Consider the following 26472-nt stretch of genomic DNA (forward strand, 5'->3'; position numbering starts at 1 on the left):
GTGGCAGAGAGGTGGGGTTCACTTTACAAGTTTCCAACTCACCACATGGCTAAAATGTATGGGATTCAAATATTTTTGATGTGAGGCAACACAGCCACCACAATGCGGTGCTGAACAACTAGTTTATTTGTTTTTTATTGTCAGACTTGTTTATCTTTGATTTATTTGTCTTGGAGGTAACACCTTGGTTGTGTTAAGACATCACTTGCCATGGAGGTTTACATTGCCTAATAATTTTAATGTTAATATGTATGCTCATTGTGTTTTCTGACTAAGCAGTTATTGACTTGTACATAAGACAAATAGAGCACAAAGTGCAAAGCCTCAAGGAAAAAGGCTACAAGTTTCAAGAGAAATTTTCACTGGAGATTTGAGGTTTGATCAGTACATATTTACCTTTCTACCTCAGATTAAGACTTGTTTTTCAAAAAACATTTGGAATTATCTATTATTTGACAGGCATGAGAAGCAGATAATTATCAGTATTATCTGAAATAATTCAACATCATTCTTCCAGGTTTTTATTGTCACTGTTTTTTTTCTACAACTACACCTGAAATAATTTGTAGATTATTTTTCTAATCTGAATCAGGAACTGCTTTGATAATCGGTTCATTTGTTTCACATTCACTGATTACAATTCACTGAAATTTGAAGATGCCAATCTAACATTTTGCAGTTTACAAACAAATGATGAAATTTATGATTGTGAAAATGTGAAAATTCTGTGAAAATCATTCTTGAAGGTTTTCTCAGAACATGTTCACACAAGACAACTTTTATGCTTTTTAACTTTAGGGCAAGATAAATTCTAATAGCCTACTGGGCCTCAGGCTGCCCTCTTGACCCATGCTGCTGTCCAGAGAGGGAAAATGATTGTCCCTTTAATAGACCAATGTGTCAGCTTTCCCGTAGCCTAAGGACTGGTGTTGTGAGTCAGAATGAAATCCCCTAGCTCTGAACTTCTCAATTGTGACAAGGGCAATCTTGTGTCTCTGTGGTCATTAGGATTTTTTTCAGCTTGAACAGCGTGACAGCTTCCACTTCTTAGAGTCCTTAAAAATTAACACTATTGTCTCTAGGCCTGTTAAATCCATAACAACGACAACACAATAGTTTCTTGTTGAGAGATTATCAAAACGCCAACAGAAACTTTATGTGTAGTTTAATTTTCTTCTGTTTTCTGCCTGATAGATGCCAGAGGAAACTGCCACTGGCAAAGCAGTGAAGATAAAGCAGAGATAAACTCTGCTCTTGCCTGTTCTTCCAGTCATGATAGCAGCTTTGGTTGTCACAGTTGTCAGAGCATGCAGTTGGCAACTGGCGGTGTGGTTTGGAGGCTGTATTTGCCAGCAGCTGCAGTAATTTGCTGTGTTTGGGTGCTGTGAATTCCTCTGGATAATGGACGTGGTTCTTACAGCCCTGTTGCTAGGCTTCAAGGCCAAATTTTTCCTTGCTCGATGTGCTAACTGTACCTGGTTGTTTGTTGTAATGCAGCCTTGGAGATGTGAGAAGTGGGACCTGAAATACTCAAGGCTTACTGTCCAACCTGTGGCTCACAGACAGTTGTGCTTTTTCACATTAACACTGCAGCTTTTTGCTGGTTTGACCCAGTGACTGACGCGTTCCAGGTTATGTCAGAGACAACTTTGGCTGCCCTCACCATAGCCACGTATGGAATGATCGGCGTTTGTGCCACACGCTGGAGCTGACAGAATGATCAACTCGTTTTACCATTAGCAGCTGTGTGTGTGTATCTGTGTTTGGGGGGGAGTTTATTTCTGTGTCATATCAATTTCTTGATGACAATCTCAATGTATTAGTAGCTGGCATAAAGATGATTCATCAACTCTGGTGTGGAAGGCCAAGTTTCTGGGAGTTGACAGGCACATGTGTTGAGGCCAGTTGTGTGGTTTGTTCTTTGAAAGCTGTATTTAGTGGGTGCCGGTCTGGTCAACCGTCCAACCTGTGTGCCATCCTGGTAAGGATCGGATTCCATCTGGAACATGCCTTGTTCCACTTCAAACAGGAGGACATAATCCTCTTATGCACACACTTCTTCCTGTAGTGCTTAGTGTGTGTCTTCAACGCTGAAACCTCCTTGGTATGTTGCTGCCATCTCGTCCAGATGCCCCACTTCTGACCTCATCCTCGATTTCTCTATCTGGGATCATTGATCCAAGCCACCAGCTGGTCCTGGCCTGGCCTGATCTCATTTACCCCCAGAGAGGAGCTTGTTTGTGGGCAGACAACCCATTATGGAGAATCTCTAGCAGCTCTTCAAGTTACAAATTAGCCTTAGTTCCTCTGTGCCACTCTCTCAGGTCCTCTTTCCTGCTGTTTTGAGCTTGCCCCCACCCCACCTCATTGTCCTCCACCAAGACATTGCTGCTGCTATCTCTCCCATCTCCCTGGAGAGATTGTTAACAGCATCAGAGGAACCTGCCTTACTAATGCGTTTCCTCCGTCTGTCTCTTTCTCCCATCTGTTGAGTAACTCCGACTCCTGAGTGATCAATATCCACCCAGTTGAGCTCTGCGCTGCCCGGCTGGTCATCCCTGCTGGTGGTGGAGCTCAGCCAGCCTGTAGTACGGCCCACGTTTGTTGTCAAGCTCTGTCTCTGCCCTTATTGTTTAGGTCTAACCCTGCCTCCCTGCAGTATTGTCTAGTTTCTGGGACATGCTGACGCCTCTGTTACTGCTGTACATCCCTCCCTCGTTCTTTCTTGTCTTTCTTGGCCTTCTTTCTGTCTCCCTCTCCGTCCCTATAGCTGTGTCTGGGTACTGTGTGAGGACTGTTGAGGCCGACTGTACAAGATTAGCATCTCTCTTTGTCCAGGGTTAACAAGCTCTGTCATGTGTTAATCTGCCTGTCCCCAGGGGGCCGAATTTCTCCGAGCCTGGGCACACCATGGGAAGGATGGGTTTTGAGCGTATGTATGTATCAGTGCGTCAGCTTGTTTGGTGTTTATAGGCGGGAGGGGGGCGGTGTGAGCATTCACTATGCACATAGTCGTACACTGTGACAGGCATTGGCACTGTCTGCCATTTGTGGTAGACTCGCCTTTTTCCAACTTATTTTATTATTACACTGAAAAAGTTCGTTAATAAACTCGTGATGTCTCTGTTTTAGCTGAGTTATTACTTGAGAACAATGTAAAATCTTAGTGTGAAGCTCCTAATAGTTCATGGGATCACTTTTTCTGATCACATGAGTCTGTGATCCAGGTGTCTGTCACACAATCTGGTAGTCTTTTTCACAGATACCAGCAGCCATGTAAACAAGGAAACAAAAGTCACTTGTTCCTTCATCTCAGCAGGGCCTTTGTTCCAGCTGGGTTTGTTTCATTAAGCCTGCTGGCAGCTCATTGATGCACTGGAAATCATCTGGTAGGAATGACAACATTGCACATCATTAAGGAGGTCAATTTAGACTCACCATAGAGGATGATTGTTGTATTTGTTGTGATTTATTGTGTTAGTCTACATTTGAGTAAATGGTGGCACCAGGAGCCGTGTCATGAGGTTCTTTTTACATGTTTCCATCAATGTATTTCATGCGTGTTCTGAGTTTTTATTTCGAATTATACTTACATATCTGTAAAGGCTTTCCAGCATCTCCATTTTAATACTTAGCTGAGGTTGAAACCACTAAAAACAAAACAAACAAAGTGAATTTGGGTGTAAAACACAAATCAAAGCTAAGGTAGACAATGCACTAAGCTTTTTATAGTGAGAATGAAACAGCATGAATCATACACCATTTTTTTGTTAATTTCCCAATTGGGATCAATAAAATCTGTCTGTTAAAAACATGAATTTGAATCAGGTTTAGTGTGTGAACAGTATACTGTAATCAAAGTTTATGCCGTGTTTAATTTTCTGCCCATTGAAGAATGGTAAACAAGTTTATACAGGCTGCATAATTTGCCATTTTTTTCATATTTGCTGACAGCATGATATTAACATGAAAGCCTCCGTTCTGTCTCTTCTTCTGTTCTTTGTTTCCTCCCTCTCTTGGTTTGACAGTCCTGCCTTTGGAGGATGCCATGGAGAGCTTCTTTTTTTTTTTTTTTTGAGAAATCATTTGTGTGTGGATCAGAGGTGTTTCCTGACCTCAGGATGGGGATTTACAGGATGTGTGAGCATCGAGTTAATGAAAGCAGCAGCAGCTGGATTTAACAGGCTGTCCTGCAGCTACAGCACCCCTCCTTCACCTCCCACATGAAACCTATCATTTCTTTACCCCAGACCTTTGCGTATCTTCATCAGGGAAGTGTTTGTTAACAGGCTTCAATCTTTGATAGCTCTGAAACAGTTTGCTGTGATCTGGTCTGCTGAAAAATGCCAATGTGGAAGCTTCATTTAAAGACGGCTTTATTTGACGAAAAAATTTCAAATAAAAATGTTCACATTGACCCTGTTCAAGCAGCTAAAGTGATGACTGTCGCTGATGTTCTGCCAAGATGTGTCATAGAGTTAGTTAATAAAGCATTCATCGGTGGGGGCGTTTTTTCTGTACATCTCTACTTTTGATTCAGTTCTAGTAAGAAGTGAAGACTGAGCTTGGTTTTACTTACCTTATAGTCTAAATCAATATACTGTATTCACATAACAGTTTAATAAAACTGCCTCTAATGATAACCCCATTACCTGTTACAGGTTTGGTTTGTATGCGGGTTAGGTCAGCATCAGCTTATTGATGAATTAACTCACAGTATGACCTCATTACTGGAACAATGTCATGACTTCATTTTTTAATTTACAAGGTGGAAATGCATTCTCTGTGGGTTGTGTCTTCAGTGTAACTCGAGTTTATGCAGCTTTAAATAGGGTGGAGAGTTTACTGAGATCACTGTAATTTAGAGGAGGTTGAATAGACAATGTCAGGCTACACGCCAGCATGTGGTGTCTTGAATCTGACATTTCCCACTCATCAAGAAGAGGAGGAGTGATGCACACACACACACACACACACACACACACACACACACACACACACACACACACACACACACACACACACACACACACAGTCAGTCCTCGTTTTTATGGTTATTAATTTTTTGCAGCGTCACAAGGAAAGCTTCACCAAATTATAGTTGCATTAGCTGACTTGTGCAGTGACGCCTTAAGCAAGGACAGCAATACATTATTGAGGTAGTGTGACTTAAAGTTCTAGAACTGAGCTGCTTGAAGGGACAAGTGCAGAGCCAGCGTGCCAGTTTACATCACAACACGGAAGGAAGAACACAAGAGGGGCCCCTGTGTTGTATAACAAATGTAGGATATTATTGACTTTGATGGATTTGAAATGTTACGTGTTGTTCTTAAAATGTATTATAAGTTATAGCTCATATAAAGTTAAGGGAATTGTAGACCAAATACAGGCATCGATCCATCGATTACAATAAAACCACACCTGATATTTACCTGTTTTGACATTCGGGATTTTTACATCACGAGATGTGCTTTGTCAACCAAACTTTGGCTGAGTCAGAGGCAATAGGACGTTTTATTGGCTGTGTTGACACACAAACACAGCAGCTCAGTATTTTTTGTTTGCTGCTCAAAGAGATAAAAGCGTGTCAATTATAGGGTCAGAGGCCGCCCAGTGCTTGTTAAAGCTGCCTTCAAAACTGGACCAGAACCACTAACATCCTCTCCCTCTCTGCTGAGTTCGACTCAAAGCTCGCTGAGGCGATAGTTACGTCTTTTGTATCTCTGGCAAGCCTGCAGGAGTTCATGTCAGTATTAGCAAAGGGCGACATCAGTCACAAAAAGCTCACTATCTTTTTGCATCTTTTCTACCATGACTACGACCCAACCCCCACCACCGTTGCCTCCTTCCCCCACAATCCCTCTCTTTGACTACTATTTAGAGTAGGCCCCGGGGATAGACCAAGGCTTGCAGAATGTATGTGCCTGTTTGTGTGTACACAGTTGTGTACTGTGAAAGAAGAGCTGAGTTTCTGCCGCAGTGGTTCGTAGATGGCCTTGAATTGTTGTTCAGATGAAGCAAGAGAGAGAGCATGGGCGCGCTGATTCCGACTTTATGCAGAGGAGTCTCTGGTTTCTACCCAACGGGAGTTGTGAGTAGAACAGACCTGACATTAACTTAACATTCAGTTCCATTACCCACATTTGAGCTTGTTAATTTTAAACTACATAATATTTTACAGCTACATTTGCTCTTTTAATATTCAGAAACTATTTTCATGCGAGCAGTTCTTCAAAATTTATCACCCTGCTGGATTGTAGTGCAGTATGTGGTACATGTAGATAAGATAACATACAATTAAAAAACGGGTGTTGAAGTACCAGTTTTCTGTTCATATGCTGTCAGCCTCATTATTCAAGAAAGGCATGTTTGTGTCTAGACAGTCAGAAAAGCTTAGATCCCTCAATGGAGTTGGATGCCTTCCAGTTATTGGCAGTATTGGGCCAAACACTGCTCTCCAGTGTCAGGGGTCCATACAAGTGTAAGCACACACACAAACACACAAACACACACACACACACACACACACACACACACACACACACACACACACACACACACACACACACACACACACACACACACACACACACACACACACAGATTTTGTATATGTCCCAGTGTGGGAATTAGGAGGGGATGATGGCCTTGAGGATGATCTCACCTGGCCCATTATTAGCTTAGTGCTGGAGGTCAGTTAAGTATAATAATAACAACAACAACAACAGCCTGTGCAGCTAGCCTGAAAGTGAGTGTGAGTACTTCTCTTGTTTCTCCTAATCCTGTGTCTTTGCTCTTTGTGTGGGTTTGCTTTGAATCAGTGGCTGTGGACCTCATCTTTGCGGCTTGCAGAGAATTTTGAGTGGGATGTGGAATGGAAACTGCTACCACATGACTTGGACTCTTTATGAAGACCAAGAAAACACATTTTTACAAAGTCCACCATGTTACGACTTAAATAGGGAAAGAAAAAAAAACAATTAACCAAGCCAGAATGAGACTCCCCCATCTCCTTATCTATTCCAGCGGTGTTTATAGTTGAGTATTTAGGATAACACCTGCAGCCTTTTGATTGTCCTGCAGAACGTTTATGTACAAGAGGTCATAAAGCTGCCAAACTGCTAGACTAGGGTTACCTTGACCAGAAATTCTTTTTGGATTTGGTCATATTTGAGCTCTTAATATTTTGCACAGGATAATATTCCTAAATGTTTTGACATTGACCTAATGTCGTTGACAGGACTATCTGTCTCAAGTCTGCTACTGGAATTGTGTAACTCAAAAGCCATAATGCATCAGGTCATTGACTACAGTCTGTCCCTCAGGGGCTGAAAATTCCAGTTTCGGTTTTATAGCCTTGGTTTTAGTGTCTGCAGGAGCAAAGATGGTGACAGAAAGCAAATCCCTCTTACAGTGCAGGTTTTCTTAAGAGTCTTGGGGGAAAAGACAGTTTGATATGGTGGTACTAACAGACTACAGGTGAAAAGCTCCCTCCTTGCTCCATCTTAAATGATATGAGACAGGGTTTAAGGAACATAAACTTAATGTAGTTTCATGAAGTGTAACACATGGTATTGTAATCCCTCTTGAGTAACGTAAATCCACTATCAGTAGCTGTGGTTGAGGTGCCAAATGAACCAGCACAAATTTTAATCTCCAGTTGCTTTAGTGAAGCTGCTTAGGTGATAATGGAGATTTATGCCACACAGCCCTGCAGTCCCACTGGGTATGACTGAATAAAAGCAGGCAAATGAAAAGAGGATTTGGCTTTGATAAGTAGAAAAAATACCAATAAAGAATTTAACTGGCATGTTAGAAAACAATGTACAACTCTCACTAGCCTTTAGAGAGTAACTCTCAGTCTAATAAGTTTGATGAAAACCTGGAGATAGATTTAATGCTGTTGCAGCAAGTCGAAAATACATTTTGTAGTATAATACAGTATTATACAGTATGAATTCCTTCATGTGAGAAAAACATCTATTGCTGATATATATCCAATCACAAGTCCAAAGGCAAAGATATGATACATGTCTGAAATCGCTGTCTGGGGTGTTCATGAGTGCCAGAGGGGGATTAGTTTCTCCTGGAAAATCAGTCATGAATTCTTAACCTTCATTTCACTTAAGTTGGTTGAAATGAAATAGACTGGATGTCCTTTAAATCTTCAATGTACGTTTCTGTGAAGTGGAGATAAGAAGCGTGTTTCTGAAGTGTGTTCTTTCCCTGGTCTCAAAACTGTTTATGGTTACCACTGACTGATGATCCAAATGACATACAGCTGGCCAACGGAACAACAGAACAGAGAGAGAAGCACAATCTCACAGGCGTCTGCAGACGAGCAGGAGGAAGAGAAATGGTCCTCTGGCTTTGGCATGCAATCAGGATTTATCACTTTTATTTCTCTCTTTCTCTCTCTCTCGCTCTCTCTGCCAAATGCGCTCACACACACACACAAACACACACACACACACACACACACACACACGTACGCAACATTATAGTGTTCTTTGGAGAGGGGTAATAGAATGAACAGCCAGATGCTTTAATCTGGGAGAAAAAGCAGAGTCTGAAAGTCAGATGAGGGAAAGTTGGTTGGATAAAATCTTATTTCCTGGTTCATTGCTTGGTCGAATTAGATCACAGTGTTGAAAGGTTGTATTGTAGGTTGAGTTTGATCTTTTGAAACTTCATAAACCTGTATCCATATTTAAGAATTCTGTCCTGATACCGCGCCATATTTTCGGTTTTTAAAGTTAATGAACAACTTTGACCTGGGTCCAGGTCAAACTTTCTGACTTCAATGTCTCACAGAAGTTTTTTTTATTTCCCATTATTTTCATCATAAATAGTCATGGCTGGTCATGTAAAGGGACCCCAAAAGACCATCGTCCAATCACACTTCTTAACAAGGTATAAGTGTTAGTTGTCTCGACCTTTGTCTGAAATGAGGAACCCACTGTGTGAAGAAGTAATAAATAATTTAAATGGTAATCCTGCTCTATGTGCTATGAGAGAATGGAAAGCTTCGCAGATGTAGCAACAGTAACTATGGGCCCTAGAGGAGCAGGACTTTGTTATGTCTTCCTTCTTTGGACACTTCAAAGTTAGAGTGACAAGATAGTTTTGTCATGGTTGTTATTCTGTTTGATGTGATCATAACACTCATAGCTAGCTATGAAAAGCCACATCCTGATCCAGTTCAACCAACCGTCACACAATTATTTGCAAAGACAATTAAATAAGATCCCACATCTGAACAAACTAATGAATTGAATCATGAGTTTCTTGGTCAAGAACATGATACCCTTAAACATGGAGATTTACTATTTCTTATTTAATTCATCGATTGTTTGAATAAGAATCTTTTGCATTTTTTGAAAACATTTGTTCAACTGCCAAAATTATGTTGTCATTCCTTTATGTGTCATTTTAAATAATAATAATAATAATAGTAATAATTGTGAAATGCATTCCATGTGACATCCGTTCACTTAAATGTGTCTGTTTACCTAATGTCTGCTTTTTGCAGATATTAAAAATGTCTTACGACTGAAGGGAGTGGCAAAAACATCTCACAGCCACCCGTGTTGCACAAGCTGTTTGTGTCTGCATCTGCATGAATCTGGGATTTTCTTTTTCTTTTTTATCTTTAGTTCTGTACTGTCTTGCCCTCTGGTCATGCTCAGCTGCTCTGGCCATCTGTGCAAAGGAAAACAGAGAACAGAGGGATGTACAGAGCGATAGTGGTGGGGGGGGGGAGAGAAATCAAGGAGGGCAAAATGGTAAGAAGAAAGGGAGTGTCAGTGGAAAATGACAGAGGGCCTTTTGACATGTGAGATTAAGTTTATGGGATGAGTAAAGGGTGACGGAAGAGGGAAAGATAGATGAGGTGGAGAGTTGTTTCCAAAATGTTAGCTGCATAAAGATGATGTCTGTCCCATTCTAGAAATAGTCAGCGTAAAGTTTAGGTCAGTGGAAACCTGGATGAGCAGCAGTGTCTGGATTTTAGAGTGTGACCAGAGAACATTAGCCAGTAGTGAGCTCATTTGGGCTCCCGGACTATTTCCTCCCTCCGTCCGACAGTCCCTTTCTGTTCCCATGCTCCTCAGGCCGAGCCTCTTCCTGTGGGCTCGCCTCAGAGTTTGTCTCAACACTTCACCTCCTGCACAGCTGGCTCCTCACTCTGTTTGTAAACTTGACAAGTTTCCTGCTGCTCCCCCCTTCCCTCTGTCTGCTTCCCTCGCTCTTGAAGATGCAGATGAATCTCATCCAAAATAAGAGACACATCACGTAATGCGTGGTACAACAGTTACCGTACTTTGCTTTTTTGTATGTGTTTCATTTGAATTCAGTTCCTTGTCCTGATCACTGGAATGGAGAGCACACAGAGTGGACCACACTTCCTGTCCCCCACTGATTCAATTAAGCACCAACATTAGAAAATGCCAGCTATTTTAGAATGAATCACTCCTATATAAATACTGACAGCAGCACCATTTGTCCATGAAATTATCAATACTCTGGTGATGCAACATTTAGAACTTGAGTAATTTATTACTGGTTTACCAACCCTACTTGTAATACAAACCTTACCTCTCATCCCTGACACTGGAAAAAGATGGAGAATTTAAATCAGGAACAGTTGTCTGATATTGATGCAGACGGTTCATGACAGCTTGTATTACAGTTGGTTGCCCCATCAGGTTTCATATGCTTCACATCCTACTTCTTTTCACTCAGTTGCTCATGTCTCTGCATGATCTTTATGTGACACATGAGTCAAACTTCCTGCCTGTCTTTGGGTTGATAATGAACTCCTTGACCCACTTAAACTATACATATATCGACACAACTTTTCTTCATGTGGTCATTTTTAGTCTGACATCGTGAAGTAGGCTTTTTTTGTTTTTGCTCCCTGATGTGCAGATTTCATAAACATAAGTGTCACATTCCATACATAAAACTCTTGTGAGAGATTTGTTTGTTAAAGCTTTTTGCGCTCCCGTAAGTGCCATCCTAGAAAACTAGTCTTCCACACTAGTGACTCTGATGCCATTTAGTGCCAATGAAAAAAAAAAATGCTGGCCAAATATGTCACTGAGCTTTTTAGTGTCACGGGGGGCAACCTTTGCCACGCAATTATTACTTAAATAATAAAAGCACTGTACAATGTGGTGTGTGTCGTAAACATGTGCCCCATTCCAGACGGCACACACATTCAGCTCATCATAAAATATTTGCTGAAAGGTGAGACAGTAAGTTTAGATGGTAAACAATGTAACACCTAGAGGTCTGTAATAATTTATAACCTTCTTTGGAAAAAGGTGTTCTTCAGTCAATGTCCACTGAGCACAATTTGTTAGTATCATACTACATTTGCATGAAGTCACAAGGAGACAAGACACCATCTGATCTAATATTTAAACTTTAAAATGGACACGTTAGTGGAACTTGGTAGTGAAGTCATTTGCGGTGTGCGGTATTACACAGCAGCAATGAAAACGGTGACACCATTGTAGGACAGTGACAACAGAAAATACTTTAATTAGCACCAATGCCATATGCCATGACATCACGTCTGTCCATATGTCTGTTTGGGCTGCTATGTCAAATCAAAGAAACTATAAGGATGTCTGATGCTTTATTTGTCATGTTTTTGTTTTTTTTATTGATTTGGAGTAATTATTTTCGGGTCACAGACTCATTGTTTTGTAACAGATATTTTCTCATATTGATGTCGATTGACGTCATGCTAATGTCTGTTATTCTGTTTCTTTCTAGATACATTTTTGTGTGTCCATAAACCCTGTAAACTTGCATCCATCCCGTGAGATTGCAGTCCATCAGCCCTGCCAGGCAGAGAGGGACCACTACCACTCAAGGGGAGATGAAGCCAGATGGGGTTGTCACGGTATCACTGGAGCCAGTGGAAACATTGGAATCCAATCCTGTAAATGAAGCAGCTCCTGCCGTGGGACAGGTGTCCGACCAGGCAGCCAGCCCGTTGGAGGAGGAGATGCCACAGCAACCTGCAGGAGAGACAGTCCAGGTGGAACCCCAGTCAGAACAGTCCAAGGAAGCCCCACCCGCTAAGACCAGCAACAAGACACCGTCAGATTCCAAAACCAAGGTTACCAACAAGGCCACGTCCAAGACAAAACCTGGGGCCACCAGCCCAACTAAAACCACACGGCCCAACACATCCCAGACCCGCCTCTTAAACGGCACGTCTAAGCCGCAGACCAATGGGGTAGCGAAGAAGACCCCTCCTGCTACAGTCAAAAAGAGTGCCCCCACGGCCACAGCTGCACCTAAACTCCCAGCAGGCCTCACCACTGTCGCTGCGTCCAAGAGCAAAGTGGGTGAGAAGAAAGCCACGGGGGCTGCCACCAATAGTGCAAAGCCGATGAGCGGATCAACAACAGCTGCCAAAAAGACACCAACGTCAGCCGCAAATGGTGTCAAAACCAGCACCGCAGGAACTGCTGTTAAAAAGCCCTCAGGTTAGTGAAAAGGTCATCAATAAAACACAAAGCTCAGACCAGTGAAAAAACATAAAGATAGTTCAGAATGTGGGCTGTTGAAGGGACACATCAAGATCCTGTATGAATTCATGACTGCACAGTTCCAGCTCTAATAAAGAGAGTTCATTGTAATGTGATTACATACACACAGATGCTCCCAGGATTCAGCACACACATATTAGACACGGCAGAACGGATGCTGCTCACCTGAAAATGTATTTGCCCCTGATCTTGTGCGAAAGCTATATCCTCATGACCTATATCTGTACATATACACTATTTATAAGCTGTGCATCTGAGTGTTTCCTTGTATTATTGTGCTATAATATATAATGCTGCTAATTTTCTTCACATATTTCTTAACTGTCTCCTGTCCTCCAGCTCCTAAGCCTACCTCTGCACCTGCCACCAAGCCTAGTTCTGCTGCTTCACCCAAGCCCCCTGTTTCCAAGACAACCAGGTAGGTGTGACATTTGTTTAAAATTGATCCCTGTAGGAGTATGTGTACATCCATGCTTGAAAGCCAAAGTGCCCAAGAAAGATTTAGGCCCTTGATGATGGATTTTTTAAAAAATGGAACTTTTTAAAAACGCATCGAAAACGATTTGCGTCCACACGACAGCGTTTTTAAAAAAATCTCCGTCCACACGTAAACGCACCAGTGCGTTTTTGAAGACGGCTATAAGCATGCCAAACCATGTGGTTTTTAATTTAATTTTTAATTTTATATACTAGTTTGATCCCCGAAGGGAAATTAAGAACGCACACTCTAGCTACTGATTCAAACGCATGCATACATATATATTTGTGAGTACAGGCCCCTGTATCACACACACACACACAAGGGGGCCTGTAGGCATGCAGGGGAGGTAGAGTGGCAGGCAGCTGCTTCTTGGTGCGCTTCAAATGAGCAATTTGTAAAGGGGACGGCACCTTGCTCAAGGGTGCCTCGGCAGTGCTCCGGAGGTGAGCTGACACCTCCCACTGTCAGCTCACGTCCGGGTATTTTTTTGGGGGGGCGGGAATCGAACCGCCGATCTTAAATTATAGGACGACCCGCTCTACCGCCCGCTTTACCACTGAGCCCCTGCCGCCCCTGTGGTGGCAGTATTGAGTCAAATTTTATCCAATAGGAATCCTCCGTGTTTTGTTGTCACAACACACGGGCCCATAAATATGACGTCACAGCGGTTTTCGTCGCAGGCAAGACATCAGGGTTTTTAAAAAGTTGCGGATAGGCTGTCCACACGACAACGCAGACCCAGCATTTTTTTAAAAATACACCTCGGCCAGCGTTTTTAAAAAAGTTGCGTTTTCGTTCCGGATATCTGCGTTGTCGTATGGACGGAAGGCGTAAACGCAACAGAAAAGTTGCGTTTTCAAAAAATCCGTCATCGCCTTACTGTGCAGTTATGTCAAGCTCAGACAGCTGTCTGAAATTGGTCCCCTTCCCAGACCTCCTTCAGGCAAGAATTTTCCAAGTTGGTTCCACTTATTGAAATCTTTTTTAATGGAGAAAATCAGAAAATTTTCTGTGGGAAGGCAACTAATGTGATGGGAAAATAGTGTATTGATATGGGAAAAGAGCTCAAAACCAAGTGAGAAGCAGTTTAATTCAACAGGCATCACTTGGATGCAGAACTTGTTTCAGAAAGAACACCCTTTAGGAATAAAGGACAATGAAGCCTACATAGAGGTTTGGTTAGGCTGGGTGCAAGTAGGCCAGCCATCAGCCAATGTCAGAACAGGCCTTGAAGGAATGCCTTGCAGCATTTTCACCATAGGAAGCATTATACTGCAGCATTATTAATGAAGCAAGGTTTGGGAACGAGTGGTTTAGACAGGGGAGGAGGGGCTGCTGGTAGAATGAAAGAAAATCCTCTTTAGGGTTTGTTTCGGTAGAAGTGAGCGCTGTTAATTTCTGCACACCAGCGTGTGTTATTTGTGTGCAATCGGGTCAATGTGTTCCTCACCTGAGTCACACTGTTGGCATGGCATTTGATCCTGAGGTGATTTAGAGACAGAGCCGCAGGAGTCTGAAGGAGGCCTTTGTGTAACATAGCACTCATCACAATCAGATGGAGCCGCTCTGTTTTGCCTTCTGTGTTTGTTATTCTGTTCCTTGCTGTCATTCCACCGTTTGGTATGATCTGTATGTAATTATGCTGGTCTTTGTGCATTGTGCAGGCATACAACCTTGCATCAGACAAAACAAGAATGATTGTGACAAACTTGTTGGAACACATAGAGGAACCTTAAACGCAATCCACCCCAGGAGGATGTTTTAGATAGTTTAACTCTCCTTATAAACAGATCAAAAGACTGATACCAGGAGTGGTTCAGTCTCCTCATATACTCTTTGCACGTTGGATGACAAACTTTTTTTTTTTAAATGACAGTCTCTTTTAAGACACACCTACTGTACAAGTAGGTAAATTAGGTTTACTTCTTGTTTTACATCTTATCAGTATAGCTTCTCCAACGCAGGCTTCATGTGCATGTATTATTCCTAGATGTGCTCTTCTTGGTCCAACTTCCTGTTCAGTGTAGGTCAGTTTGTTTCACTCATGTCAGTGGACCTTTTTGATGTGACATCATTTGGCACACATTTATTTTGTAATCCTCCTCCACATGTGGCTTAAATGTTGTTGCAAAAATGGGATTGCTGTTAAAAAAAATCCAAAACCTAAGTTATGATTTTTCTTCAAAGTATGGATACAGATACAACTAATGTATGTCTGTCTAATGCATGATGCATGTCTGTTACATCACACTAAAGATACCACATTACATGTATTGTTTTATTTGGTCTATTGTGTGTGTATGTGTGTGTTTGTGTGTGTGTGTGTGTGTGTGTGTGTGTGTGTGTGTGTGTGTGTGTGTGTGTGTGTGTGTGTGTGTGTGTGTGTGTGTGGCATTTGTATATGTGATGTTCTTTGACAGAGCCATAAATTTCTGGTTTAATTAGATTTTACCCTTTCACTGCCTCCCTCAATCCTCATTCCAGGCCTGCTATTAGCAGAGTGGTAGAGCGCTTGAAGGATTCATTAGCGGCCCTGTCAGACATGCCTTTCTTCCCCTGTTGCTGTCAAACACGTGCACGTGGACCGCGGGCCTCACCGTTTACTTCTTCAATTGATTTAATTCCATCTACTGCAGGTTCCAGAGAATCAAACAAATGAATTGCAGAGCAAATACTGGTTGACTAAGTGACATAAATCTAATGTAAAGCCACTCACAAGTGTTTTGTGCGATCTGTTGAGGTCATGGTTTTAGCCAAATTAAATTAGTTTTTCTAGCCTTTGCTTCCAGTGACTTAAAATTAAAGTTCATTTTCATTACGGTTTTTTTTAAGCAAACTTATTGGTTTAAAAGCTCATATACCAAAAGAGAAACTAGAAGCTACCTCTTGATGCTTTCCAGGGTGTCGGTGAGTGATGTGCTTTATGCACCACAGGTTCTGACATGATGATGCGGTGAAGTGTATGTAACAGATATGAAAATGTTCACATGTAAATGTGCAGAAAGTAAGGCTGTGTTGGTAAGTAAGTGTTGGTCACCTGCTGTGTTACGCTGATTGCCCAAAGCGTGCACCCCCTGGCATGAAATGTTCATCCCTCATCGGATTGTTTGATGTGTTTGAGGAGGTATGCTAATGGTTAATACAGTTATGATGTGCAGGACAGTATATACTATATAGGTACATCAGTGTGTATACATATGTACTGTTCATGGATGCCTGCATAGAGGGAGCAGCATGCAATTATGATTCAGAGCATGTTTTCATCTGGCTGTATGTTACCCTGTATGATATAGAGGTGAGTGGGGAGGGGCCTCACCGAACACGTGGACCGTGTACACGTGCCGCAGACCTGCTTCCTCCTGACTGCCCCGCTGTCGGTGGATCCTACAGCGAGAAGTGGTACAAAAACGGTGACAGTGAGGTATAGAAGCTGCATGACTGAATAAGTCATGTGTCCCTGCCGAGCTCCCATCACTGCTGCCTATGATGTGGAATGAGCATGCATGCAAGTGTGCAGGTAGTGTGTAAGGTGAATGTACATGAAAGAGAAGGGTTGCAGACGAGGAAAGCAGCAGCAGAATGCCAGAAGATGTGGGACATCGCCCTACAGTAGATTAGAGGACAGAACAAGGTTGTTCTGTATTTTTTTCTCTCATATTCATAAGCGGAAGTGTGACTGCTTTGCTCCTGGCTGATCAGGTGGTTTTCCATGTCTGCCATCCCTTTCCTGCCCTCCACTCAGCCACACTATGTTCCCACATTAGTCATGCTCTTCTCTCATTGACGGGCCCTCAGGGATAATAGATTTTTATTGCAGCGGATTGATTGCATCCCTCCTCGTGATCTAACAAATTACTGCTGATGTAATGGACCAGCACTGTTGTGGACATTAGCATCCTCGCTCCAGACGGTGTTCTGCAGCGATGCAGGCGACACGATGCACAGGCTGTAAATCTTTTTTTGGGGTGTGGCCTGTGACTCAGAAACCGCACCCACTGACATGATTTTATTGAGGTTCAGCCGTAGAGCCAATTACCAAATGGATTCAATGGGAATGAGGAGGAGGGAGGGGAGGAAAGAGAGACAGAAGAGTCTGACTGTGAGACAATGGCTGAAGTGTGGAAGGAGTGTTTGTGGGTGTGTTCAGATAAAATGGATATTGCAATGTCCTTTTTCTCCATACTAAACCCACATAGTGGGTTGGTCTATTCTATTAGAAACATGTGATGAAGATAAATATTATCGTAACATAATTTCATAAATATATAATGAATATTATAGATTTATATCATATATAGTACAACATTTTCTTCTAGTATTGAGTGGATGATTTTTATTTATCCTTATGAAATAGGGAAATAGAAATATGAAATCGTCTGTACGTGTCTACTTATTAGCTTGATGTAGACTTAAACACCAAGAGTTCATTGCAAAATACACACAAAAACGTGTTTTACAAGTCAGATGCAGTTTAGTGATTTAATGTAAATAAATACAAAAACAACAAGCAACCATGTGGATATAATGACTTAAACTGGCAGAGTAGGTTTGGTGCACAATATTATCCAACAAGGAATCTGATATCAGTGAACACAGGCAACATCTAAAGATGAGCAGAATTGAGTACGTTTTCCCATAAAAAGGGAAAAGGTACTCAATCGAGCAGACAAAGGACTCGAGGAAAACAGGGAAAAGCAGTTGAGCGTGTGACACGATGATAACTGGATACAGCAACAGTTGTAGAAAATCAGATGAATCAAAGTGGAATAGAAAGGCAAAGGGAATATAAAGGGAGAGGAGAGGAAGATAAAACAAGACATGTGAAGAAGGGAATCCCCAGAAATGAAAGAAACATGACAGACAGACAGAGAAACAGACATGAAACAGAACATCGAAAGGGCGAGGACAGTGATGACAGGAAATATTAAACACAGAACTTTACAGAACCCTAAAACAATAAATCCACAAAATAAACAGGGATAAATCTAAAGCCATGACACTCTCGACCTATAGAGACGCCTCTGGTGATTCTGTGACATTTTCCTTGTATCTGTTTTATATTATCAAGCAGAAACAATGAGCCTTAGTGAGCTAGACAGCCCATTATTGGTTCATATAATTCAGGTTCCAGTGGGGGCGGCTGTCTCCTGTCATCATTAAGCACCATTAGTAAAGGTGGAACAACAGTCATGGCCACATGTGGGGAGGATGAGCTGTGGTCATCCCTCCAGAGCTGACTGACACAACTGTAACCAGGAAGAGGATCTTGCCTCTGCATTCCTGGCGCTCGCCTAAATCGTCTTTAATTTACTGCTTGTCATTAGCAGAAGGCGCTCCTCCCTCCGTAGTTTGACGCCGTTGCTGCAGGGAAGATTGCCTCCATGCCTGCTCATCTCCTGCTTACTCATTAGACTCACATGGCAGACCTCATTATTCAAATCCTAGACGACTGACTCTTGCATCGTAACAAAGAAGCACCAGCAGGCAACCATGTTTTTAAGCACGCTTCTTTCTCAGCCCTCTTGACTGAGGGAATGTGTGGTTACAATAAAAGTGAAATGTGACTAATGATCCTCAGGCGACAGAGCTGAACTTTGAGAATCTTTTTCCGCGTCTCAGTTTGCCTCAGCTCCACTGCTTTTGCTTTAACCTCAATTTATGGTGTTGTTTCTCTCAACATGGCTGGTGGTGAAATATGAGCCATGAAGACAGCTATTTTCCTAACGGCTGCCCACCAAGTTTCACAATAGCATCCTTTAAGGATAACAGTTACAGGCCTTTCCATTATCTGACCGACACTTACTGTATACTTGATCTGTAATGTCAGACTCTGTATCTTTGAATTCCCTGTCCATTTAATTAATTTACTTTTTACCATCTAATTCAGGCACCATATATATATATATATATATATATATATATATGTGTGTGTGTGTGTGTGTGTGTGTGTGTGTGTGTGTGTATGTATATATGTGTATATATATACAGTACATACAAATATATATGTATGTGTATATATATATATATACATACATATATTTATGTGTTCATTGGGCACAACACGAAGTAGCTGCTCGCCACTCTACCTCTCACAATTTATCTGCTTGTTTGTGTGTGTGCGTGTGTGTGTGTATTCATGAACTTATTCTCATTCTTCCTATAGCATCTTGTATTCATACAATTTTTTGGTTAAAATGTTTATGCCCCACCCACTTTTTTGTCAATTTCTGCTTATATGCAACAAAGGTATGTTCCACGTTATATATTTTGCTTTGACTAATCTGTTTTCATTCTTTTTCTGTTTGAACTCTTTCATATTTTACATAGCTTGTTTTATAAACTGCTCTGACACGATACAACACACCTTTCACTTGCCCAAAGCGGACAGAGCAACAGTAAGAGCTGGTTTGAACCTCAGATGTGAACGCACACCCATTGTATGGCTACTAACTTCAATCTTATTTCATATTCATGAACCATATCAATTATATTTGCCAGGTTGTGGATAACATGCACCAAGTCAGTGCCGTCACACAATGGTTATGCTTTTAACACAGTCTGTGGTTCCAGCTGAAGGATTTGGAGAAGCTATTTTTGTTCTCCTTTCATTATTCAAGATTAACAAAGTCCCAACCATCTTCACTCTCACAGTACCTCGCTGTTCTTTTCTGACAGTACTAGCACAGATCTTTATTTATAAACTGAATAGTTAGTGTAGCGTGGACTCGGGAGACTGCGCGCTACAGCGTTGTCAGGACTAGTAGATGTAGGTTATTTTACTCAGATGTGACACAGAAGCCAGATTCAGGGCCAGGCAGGCCAACAGAGCAGTCAGGCTGATGCACACTGCCCCCAGCATCGCTCCTCTAAAGGGGTGGGAATGGACCACAGATGAGTGCAGGGTTGAGGTTGGGATGATTCTCTGGGGTCCTGTCATGACTCACCTCCCTCTTCCCTATCCCCTGGGGGGGGGTGTCGGTTATTAAAAAGGGAATGTGGCCTAGACACGTCAAAGAGAGATTAACAGGAAGTTATAATAGAGCAAATGTAAATTCTTCCTGACACTGTCTGCTCAAAGTGAGATATAATCAACCAATCAGACTACATTTTTGTGAGACATTTCATACAGGTAATTCCATTCGGTGATTGAAAAGATTGATAATTCGAAAACAGTAAAAATGCACAATAATCAATTTGAGACAGCACACATTAATATTAATGTAGCAAGTGGGAAGGAAGAATCTTTTTATTTGAAAAGCAGAATAATGTATTATTAAATCAAATAAATAAAGTCCGTAACTTTTTCGGACCAAAAGGCAGTCCAACATTAGTTGGCAGAGAGTTCCAACAGAAAGCACAAGACATGAAAGTTTGTGTCCTGTCCTGGGGCAATCCTGCTTCAGTCATAACAGTCAGCACGTCCAAGAAACTGCAGGTGCAAGAATAGAATGTATAAAGTGCTTTAAAGCAAATCTAAAAAATTAAATCAGTACACACTGATGTAAAGACTTTCAAAGTAGGTGTTATGCATTCCTTCCTGTTTACAAGTTCTCCTTGGATTTGGGCTGATGCCACATTTCAAAGGCTATTTAGGTCAGTGCCTTGGCTGCTTGTCCACCCATTAAGAACCGTCTATCCTGTCCTTATGCTGACATACCACTGTTCTGTTGTTTAGAAATACATGCAAGCAGTCTTGCTCATGTTTGCGTTTTGTCGCGTAGCCTCTGGCAGTATATGTGACTAATGAGTGAGATGCTACAGTCCTGCTCATGAAAATTCTTGAGGACTCAAAAGTTTGGATTACATGGTGTTCGATTTAGTTATGAATGGCTTGAGAATTCAAAGACTTGTATCATCTTTTAAACTTCATTACTTTTTTGTATTGAATTTTGGAAATGACTTTTGTATTGAGCTCCCGATAACACCTCTATTAATCAATATTTATTTATATATTTATGTGTTCATGTCATAATTTCTTTAGCCGGTGTGGTTCTGCCCACTGGATTTGCTCAACTAAACTCTGTACTTTTTAACCTGCATTTTTTATTTTCTTCTTCAGGCCTACATCTGGCACAGCAGCATCATCTCATCCAACCACAGGCACGAGCCGGACACCCAATACCAGCACAACCAAGAGTTCTGCAGCTACAGCCAAACCTGCCACCCCTAAAACCTCCACCACCACGACCAAGTCTGCCGCCTCCAAACCAACCTCCACCACCCCCTCTGGTGGCAAACCTGCTGCAGCACAAACATCCAGAACCACCACCCCTGTGAAAAAAGGTGACAATACTTACTTAGAGATCCTTAATTTCAATATGGTACCATACAAACAGAAACAGCTACTACTTGTGTTTGGTTTTTTTGTGTATTCTGTAATGTGCAGTATTTTAATTTGATCATGTAATTGTTTCATTATTCCCTGTACTTTGTCTTCTGTCCAGATATTACCAAACCAGCCACTTCAGCATCCAAAAAGCAGACAGAGTCCCCTCTAACTCGCCCGTCCTCTACAGCAAAGTCAGCAAAACCTGAGACTCCCAAATCAGCCTCAAAATCAGAAGTCACTGCCAAAAAGCCTGCTGCTAGTAAGGCTGCAGACACGAAGACTCCGATCCGCTCCAAAACACAGGATAGCAAGACAGCATCCAAGGATGTTTCCAAGACCTCCAAGACAAGTAAAACCTCCACTCCCAAGAAACCTGTGGGCAGCAGCACTCCAACTCCTGTGAAACGCGGCCCCAAAGCTGCGAATCTTGTAGAACCTGCAAAGGGAATCGCTGGTGTAGCTGTAGCTGGTGCTGCAGCCGCCGCTACTGCAGCAGCTGTCATTGCTGGGCCAGAGAAGCCAGAACCCCCTGCAGAAAAAGGTGTGGTGCCATCTGCTGCACCAGAACTGATGCCCAGTCTAAAAGAAGTTACACAAGACAAAAATGTAGAACCCGCTGCAGAACCAGTCTCTGCACCAGTGTTAGAAGATGTTCGAGAATCAACACCAGAGCCTGTACCAGAACCTGTAAGAGAACCAACCACTGAACCTATACGACAACTGACACCAGAACCTGTAAGAGAACCAACACCAGAGCCAATTCGGCAACCAACACCAGAGCCTGTGCGAGAACCTGCAAGAGAACCAACACCTGAACCTGTAAGAGAATTGACACCAGAGCCTGTACGCGAGTCTCTTAGAGAACCAACACCTGAACCAGTTAGACAACCAACACCTGAACCCGTTAGACAACCAACACCTGAACCAGTTAGAGAACCAACACCTGAACCAGTACATGAACCATTTACCGCACCTCACTTAGAACTACTGTCTCAACCATCAGCAGTACCAGTTGTAGGAGCTGAACCGTTCATCGAGCCAGTCTCCAACGTTCAGCTGTCAGCCCCGATAGACCTTTTTAAATGTGAGGAATCTGCAGACCACTCAGTTCCTTCTTTGGGGACGACAGTCATGTCCCCTCCTTGTTCCCCACCAGGCCCGGTTTCTCCTGCCAGAGAGCCTCAGAATGCCTCCTCTCTGCTGGAGATGAATGTCCAATCTGATCCATGGGATATGAACCAGACCCAGGCTCCATCACATTTTGCTTCCCATGACCCAATCAGTATGATGGACCTTCAGACAGAGGAGGAAAATAAACAGCAGAGTTGGGAACCACATGCAATGGCGGAGGGAGAGTATGAGGAGGAGGAGGAAGAAAAGGAGAACCTGTTCATGCCTCCATCCTCAGCTCTAGCTGAAGACACCTTCAATCTGACAGCACAACCTCACTTGTTGGGTTCTGCGCCAAAAGATGACTTCACCCCCAGGTACCTGGTTTCCCCTCATGAAAAGGAGGAGGAAGTGGAAAAGGCTGATGAGGAGATAAATGAGGATGATGATTTTGAGGAGGAGGAGGATGAATATGAGGAACAGAGAAGACTAGGTCATCAGCCTTCATCTGTTGTCACTGATATGAGCGTGTCTCTGCCCTCTGAGGAGCTCCAAGTCAGGTCCTCCACCTTCGGTGGTTCTGCAGGTTGGCACGGCGACGACCTCCTGTCTGGGATGGACTCTGAGGATGTGAGTAGCTGCACCAGCAGCCGGCAGCACGGAGTCTCTGACCTGAGCAGCACCCAGCACACTGCAATCCTGGAGGGCACCCAGAGCTCAGACGCCCTGATCGACTCAAGTCTCCGTGGCTCTGAAGGTGATGGTAATCTGATGGGTTCTCCCAATGTTGAAACCCTGGCCAATGAGGAAGAGGAAGATGAGGATGAAGAGGATGAGCGGGTGGATGATATGGACCTTAGTTCGGAAAGAATAGAAGAGCATCACAAAACGTTCCAGCAGCAGGAACAAGAGCAGGAAGAGGATGATGAGGATGTAGAGATGCATAGTGAAGGAGTGACAGAGAGCTGTGAAAATGCTGATGAAGATGACTTTAATGAGGAGGAACGTTTAGACAACCTCAACCTTTCTGCTCCTCTGGTTTGTGAACCCCCTACCTCCGCCTGGGGCCAGACGAACCCCTTCTCTAGTCCTTGGGCTCAGCCGGCCTCCATGTCGTCACCGAGCCCCATTTCTGACCACGGTGCCGTCGAATCTGAGACTCCCACTTTGTCTCCTGCCCAGGCACACCTGGACAGCGGCGCCCCTTCCTTTGCTCCTCAGTCAGAGGCCGAGCCGGAGCAGCACCAGTCAGCCCATGGGGAGCTAAAGAAATCCTCCCATGAAGAGGCTCATGTCCTACTTGATGCAGCGGCGGTAGACATGGCCGCCCACAGCAGCAGCGAGACGAGCACACCAGAGGACCTCCGTGACTACGACAGCAGCTCCGGAGTGGAGTCCCGTTCCGACAAACAGCAGACTCCAGTACCTGCTTCAGTCCAGCCCGACATGGATCAGGACCTTGGTATTCACTTGGAGAAAGGTGATGAAGAAGAGGAGGAGGCTGAGACACTCCCAGCCGATGAGATCCTAGGAACAGGGCCCCCAACCGCTCCAGTATCCGCCCAGTCGTCCCCCTCCACATCTGGAGATGAGGCCAGTGACACCGAGGGCGAGATGCAGATAAATGAGCCAGGTGCTGCGGTGATGGTCGGTGAGAGCGCCGGGTTTGAGAGTCCTACCGCCACCTGTAGCCTGCCTGCTCTGGAGGAGGACGAGGAGGCTGCGGGACCCGGGGAGGGCGAGGAGGACGGAGGCGGCACCACCCCTCAGTCTGCCAACTCTGTGGCATCTTATGGCTTTGACTGTACCACATCCAACTCCAACGCTCATTCCATGGCTGAGAGCTGTGGGAAAAGCCCAGGGATCTTCTCCCTGGAGAACGAGGAACAGCTGCCGGAGGAGGCCAAAGACCCCTCCCTCATCAAGGAGCTGACCTTACCTTCAGCTGCTGCCGCCGCCCAGTCAGAGGACCTGCTGGGTAGACACGTAGACCTGATGCCTTTAGGCCACCCAGGAGAGAACCAGTCCAGTCTAGAGCAGCACCACTACATGCTGGGGGGAAAGGGTGCTGAATACAACCTGGAGGAGGCCGACCCAATGGAGCCCAGTCCCCACCTCGAGTTCCAGGAATCTGGGGACGCCAACGACAGCCAGCCCCCCTACTACTCCACCATATGTGATAAGACTGATAGTTTTCTGGCAGGTAACGTATAAGTCCCTCCTATTACCCCTGGAATGCACCTTTTCCCCACGGCCTTCCCCTCTACCTGTTGTTTGTTTTCTGTCAAGTTGAGTTAGTCGGCTTTGAAGAAAAAAGAAGGAGAGCAAGCTTGTAGAAAATGATTTTAAAAAACGGATGAAGGAGATGGGAAAAAAAAATAACTGTAGCAATTTTTAAATGAAGCCTCCCTCCTTCTTCCTGCTTTGGTCATGGTTTTGAGTATATGGCTTAAACTCCTTTATATCCAATAGCTACTACCATTTTCTAGTAGAATGTTCTTTTTAAGTAACACTGAATATTCTGTAGCCCCCGTTGGGGTAATGACTGATTGGTCCGATGTGACTAAACTGAAAAAAAGAAGAAAAAAAAAACAGATGAAATGATATGGACTCATTGTGTATTTATCCTACTGTTTTTACCGAACAAATGTCTTTTTTTTTTTTTTTTTGGTTATGTATTTCTTGTTTCTTGTTTTCTGTTGAAACCTGGTCCTCCCTACCCTGCGTACACATGCTTCATGTTCAACAGCACCAAATCAATAGTCAAATGCTCTTCTATTAAAATTTGTGTTCTTGTTGCAAGACTTTTTTGCTATCAAAATAAAGGCTAGATACTGTATTAACACGGCCGTTTGCCCTTACAGATTTGTTGAGATAGGAATGGGAGTATTAGGTAGCAGCTGGTGAAGTTAATAATGTGTGCTTGGAGAGTTTCTACATTCTTTGCATTGGTTGTTGAAGTATATGAAGTGCAGTTACGTACAGTATGTGTTTCAGGTATTTGGTTTTAAGTGGCAAAGCTTCAAGCCTTAGTTAGCTGTTCCAGAAGAGACAAACAACTAGCCTAATTTTTGTGATCACACGCCGCGTTCTCGTACATCTACCACAGATGAGCTTCACACTTAATGAAACGTTTTCATAATGAACGTTTGGTTTTCTCTCTCAACAGTATATTGCATGTTTAACTAAAAAAAACTGTGTACTACCTTGAATTTGAAAAAGTTCTACGCTACTAATGTTCATAAAGGATTGAATGGTTAACATTAGGTTATCTTTCAAAATTCCATTAAAACATCATTGCAAGGCATTTTGTTCCTGTTTCTTATTTTCCCTGTGGATCCAGCATGCCTGAAACGATTGTCCTTGTGTTTGAGTCGCCAGTCACTGCATCTACTTACTACTTCCCATGGCTTCACCTACTTGTCACCATGGGAAGAACCGGTAAACAGGAAGTGATGCAACACTGTACAATGGTGTTGTATCTGAAATGGAATTTTGCCCAAATCAGAGTTTTAATGTAAATGCTGTCTCAGTGCCCTTTTCTCCAGCATGCATGTGCCGAAATGACATTTTCAGCTTCAACAGTAGCTGCCCTGCGGTCAGTCACAATCAGACCTCATGGCAGACGCCCGTCGCTTCGAGGTGCCATGCAGAAATTGACACTTGGTGTTTTGATCAAAATGCTGTGTGTATCCTTGAGTTTTAAAAAACTGGACTTCTCAGTCCATAAAACATTTTCCAAACCTCAAATAATATATTCTTTAGCTTATCATCTTCTTCTTTGCCTTTGTGTATCGTGACATTTGGTGGTAACCATCAACTGATGATCGCATCCTCACAAATCTGAGTATAAAAATCTCTGTACCGCCACGAGAGGCCAAACGCTTCACAGGGTGTCCAACTTGAAGTAAGCAGAAAATAGTTTGGAGATTTTTTCCTTTCAAATAGGGTAAAACCTGTAATACAAATTCAAAAACAACACA

General features: G+C 43.0%; 1 protein-coding gene across 4 annotated transcripts in view; it reads left to right on the forward strand.

Annotated features, from left to right (window-relative positions):
* prr36b (proline rich 36b) overlaps nt 1-25796 on the forward strand; it is a 28313-nt gene extending 2517 nt beyond the window's left edge. For 3 of the 4 annotated variants that reach the window (XM_068335804.1, XM_068335806.1, XM_068335803.1), the window contains exons 2-5: nt 11785-12506; nt 12909-12987; nt 21110-21333; nt 21495-25796. In XM_068335804.1, the coding sequence (XP_068191905.1) occupies nt 11891-12506; nt 12909-12987; nt 21110-21333; nt 21495-24703 (4128 nt within the window). In that variant the 5' untranslated portion in view covers nt 11785-11890 and the 3' untranslated portion in view covers nt 24704-25796. Of the gene's footprint in view, nt 1-5964; nt 6092-11784; nt 12507-12908; nt 12988-21109; nt 21334-21494 lie in introns of those variants that run through there. The other variant, XM_068335805.1, reaches the window with a different exon arrangement.
* The last annotated feature ends 676 nt before the right edge of the window (nt 25797-26472 follow it).

This window comes from Antennarius striatus, chromosome 16 (genome assembly GCF_040054535.1).
Source record: "Antennarius striatus isolate MH-2024 chromosome 16, ASM4005453v1, whole genome shotgun sequence".
Taxonomy (NCBI): domain Eukaryota; kingdom Metazoa; phylum Chordata; class Actinopteri; order Lophiiformes; family Antennariidae; genus Antennarius; species Antennarius striatus.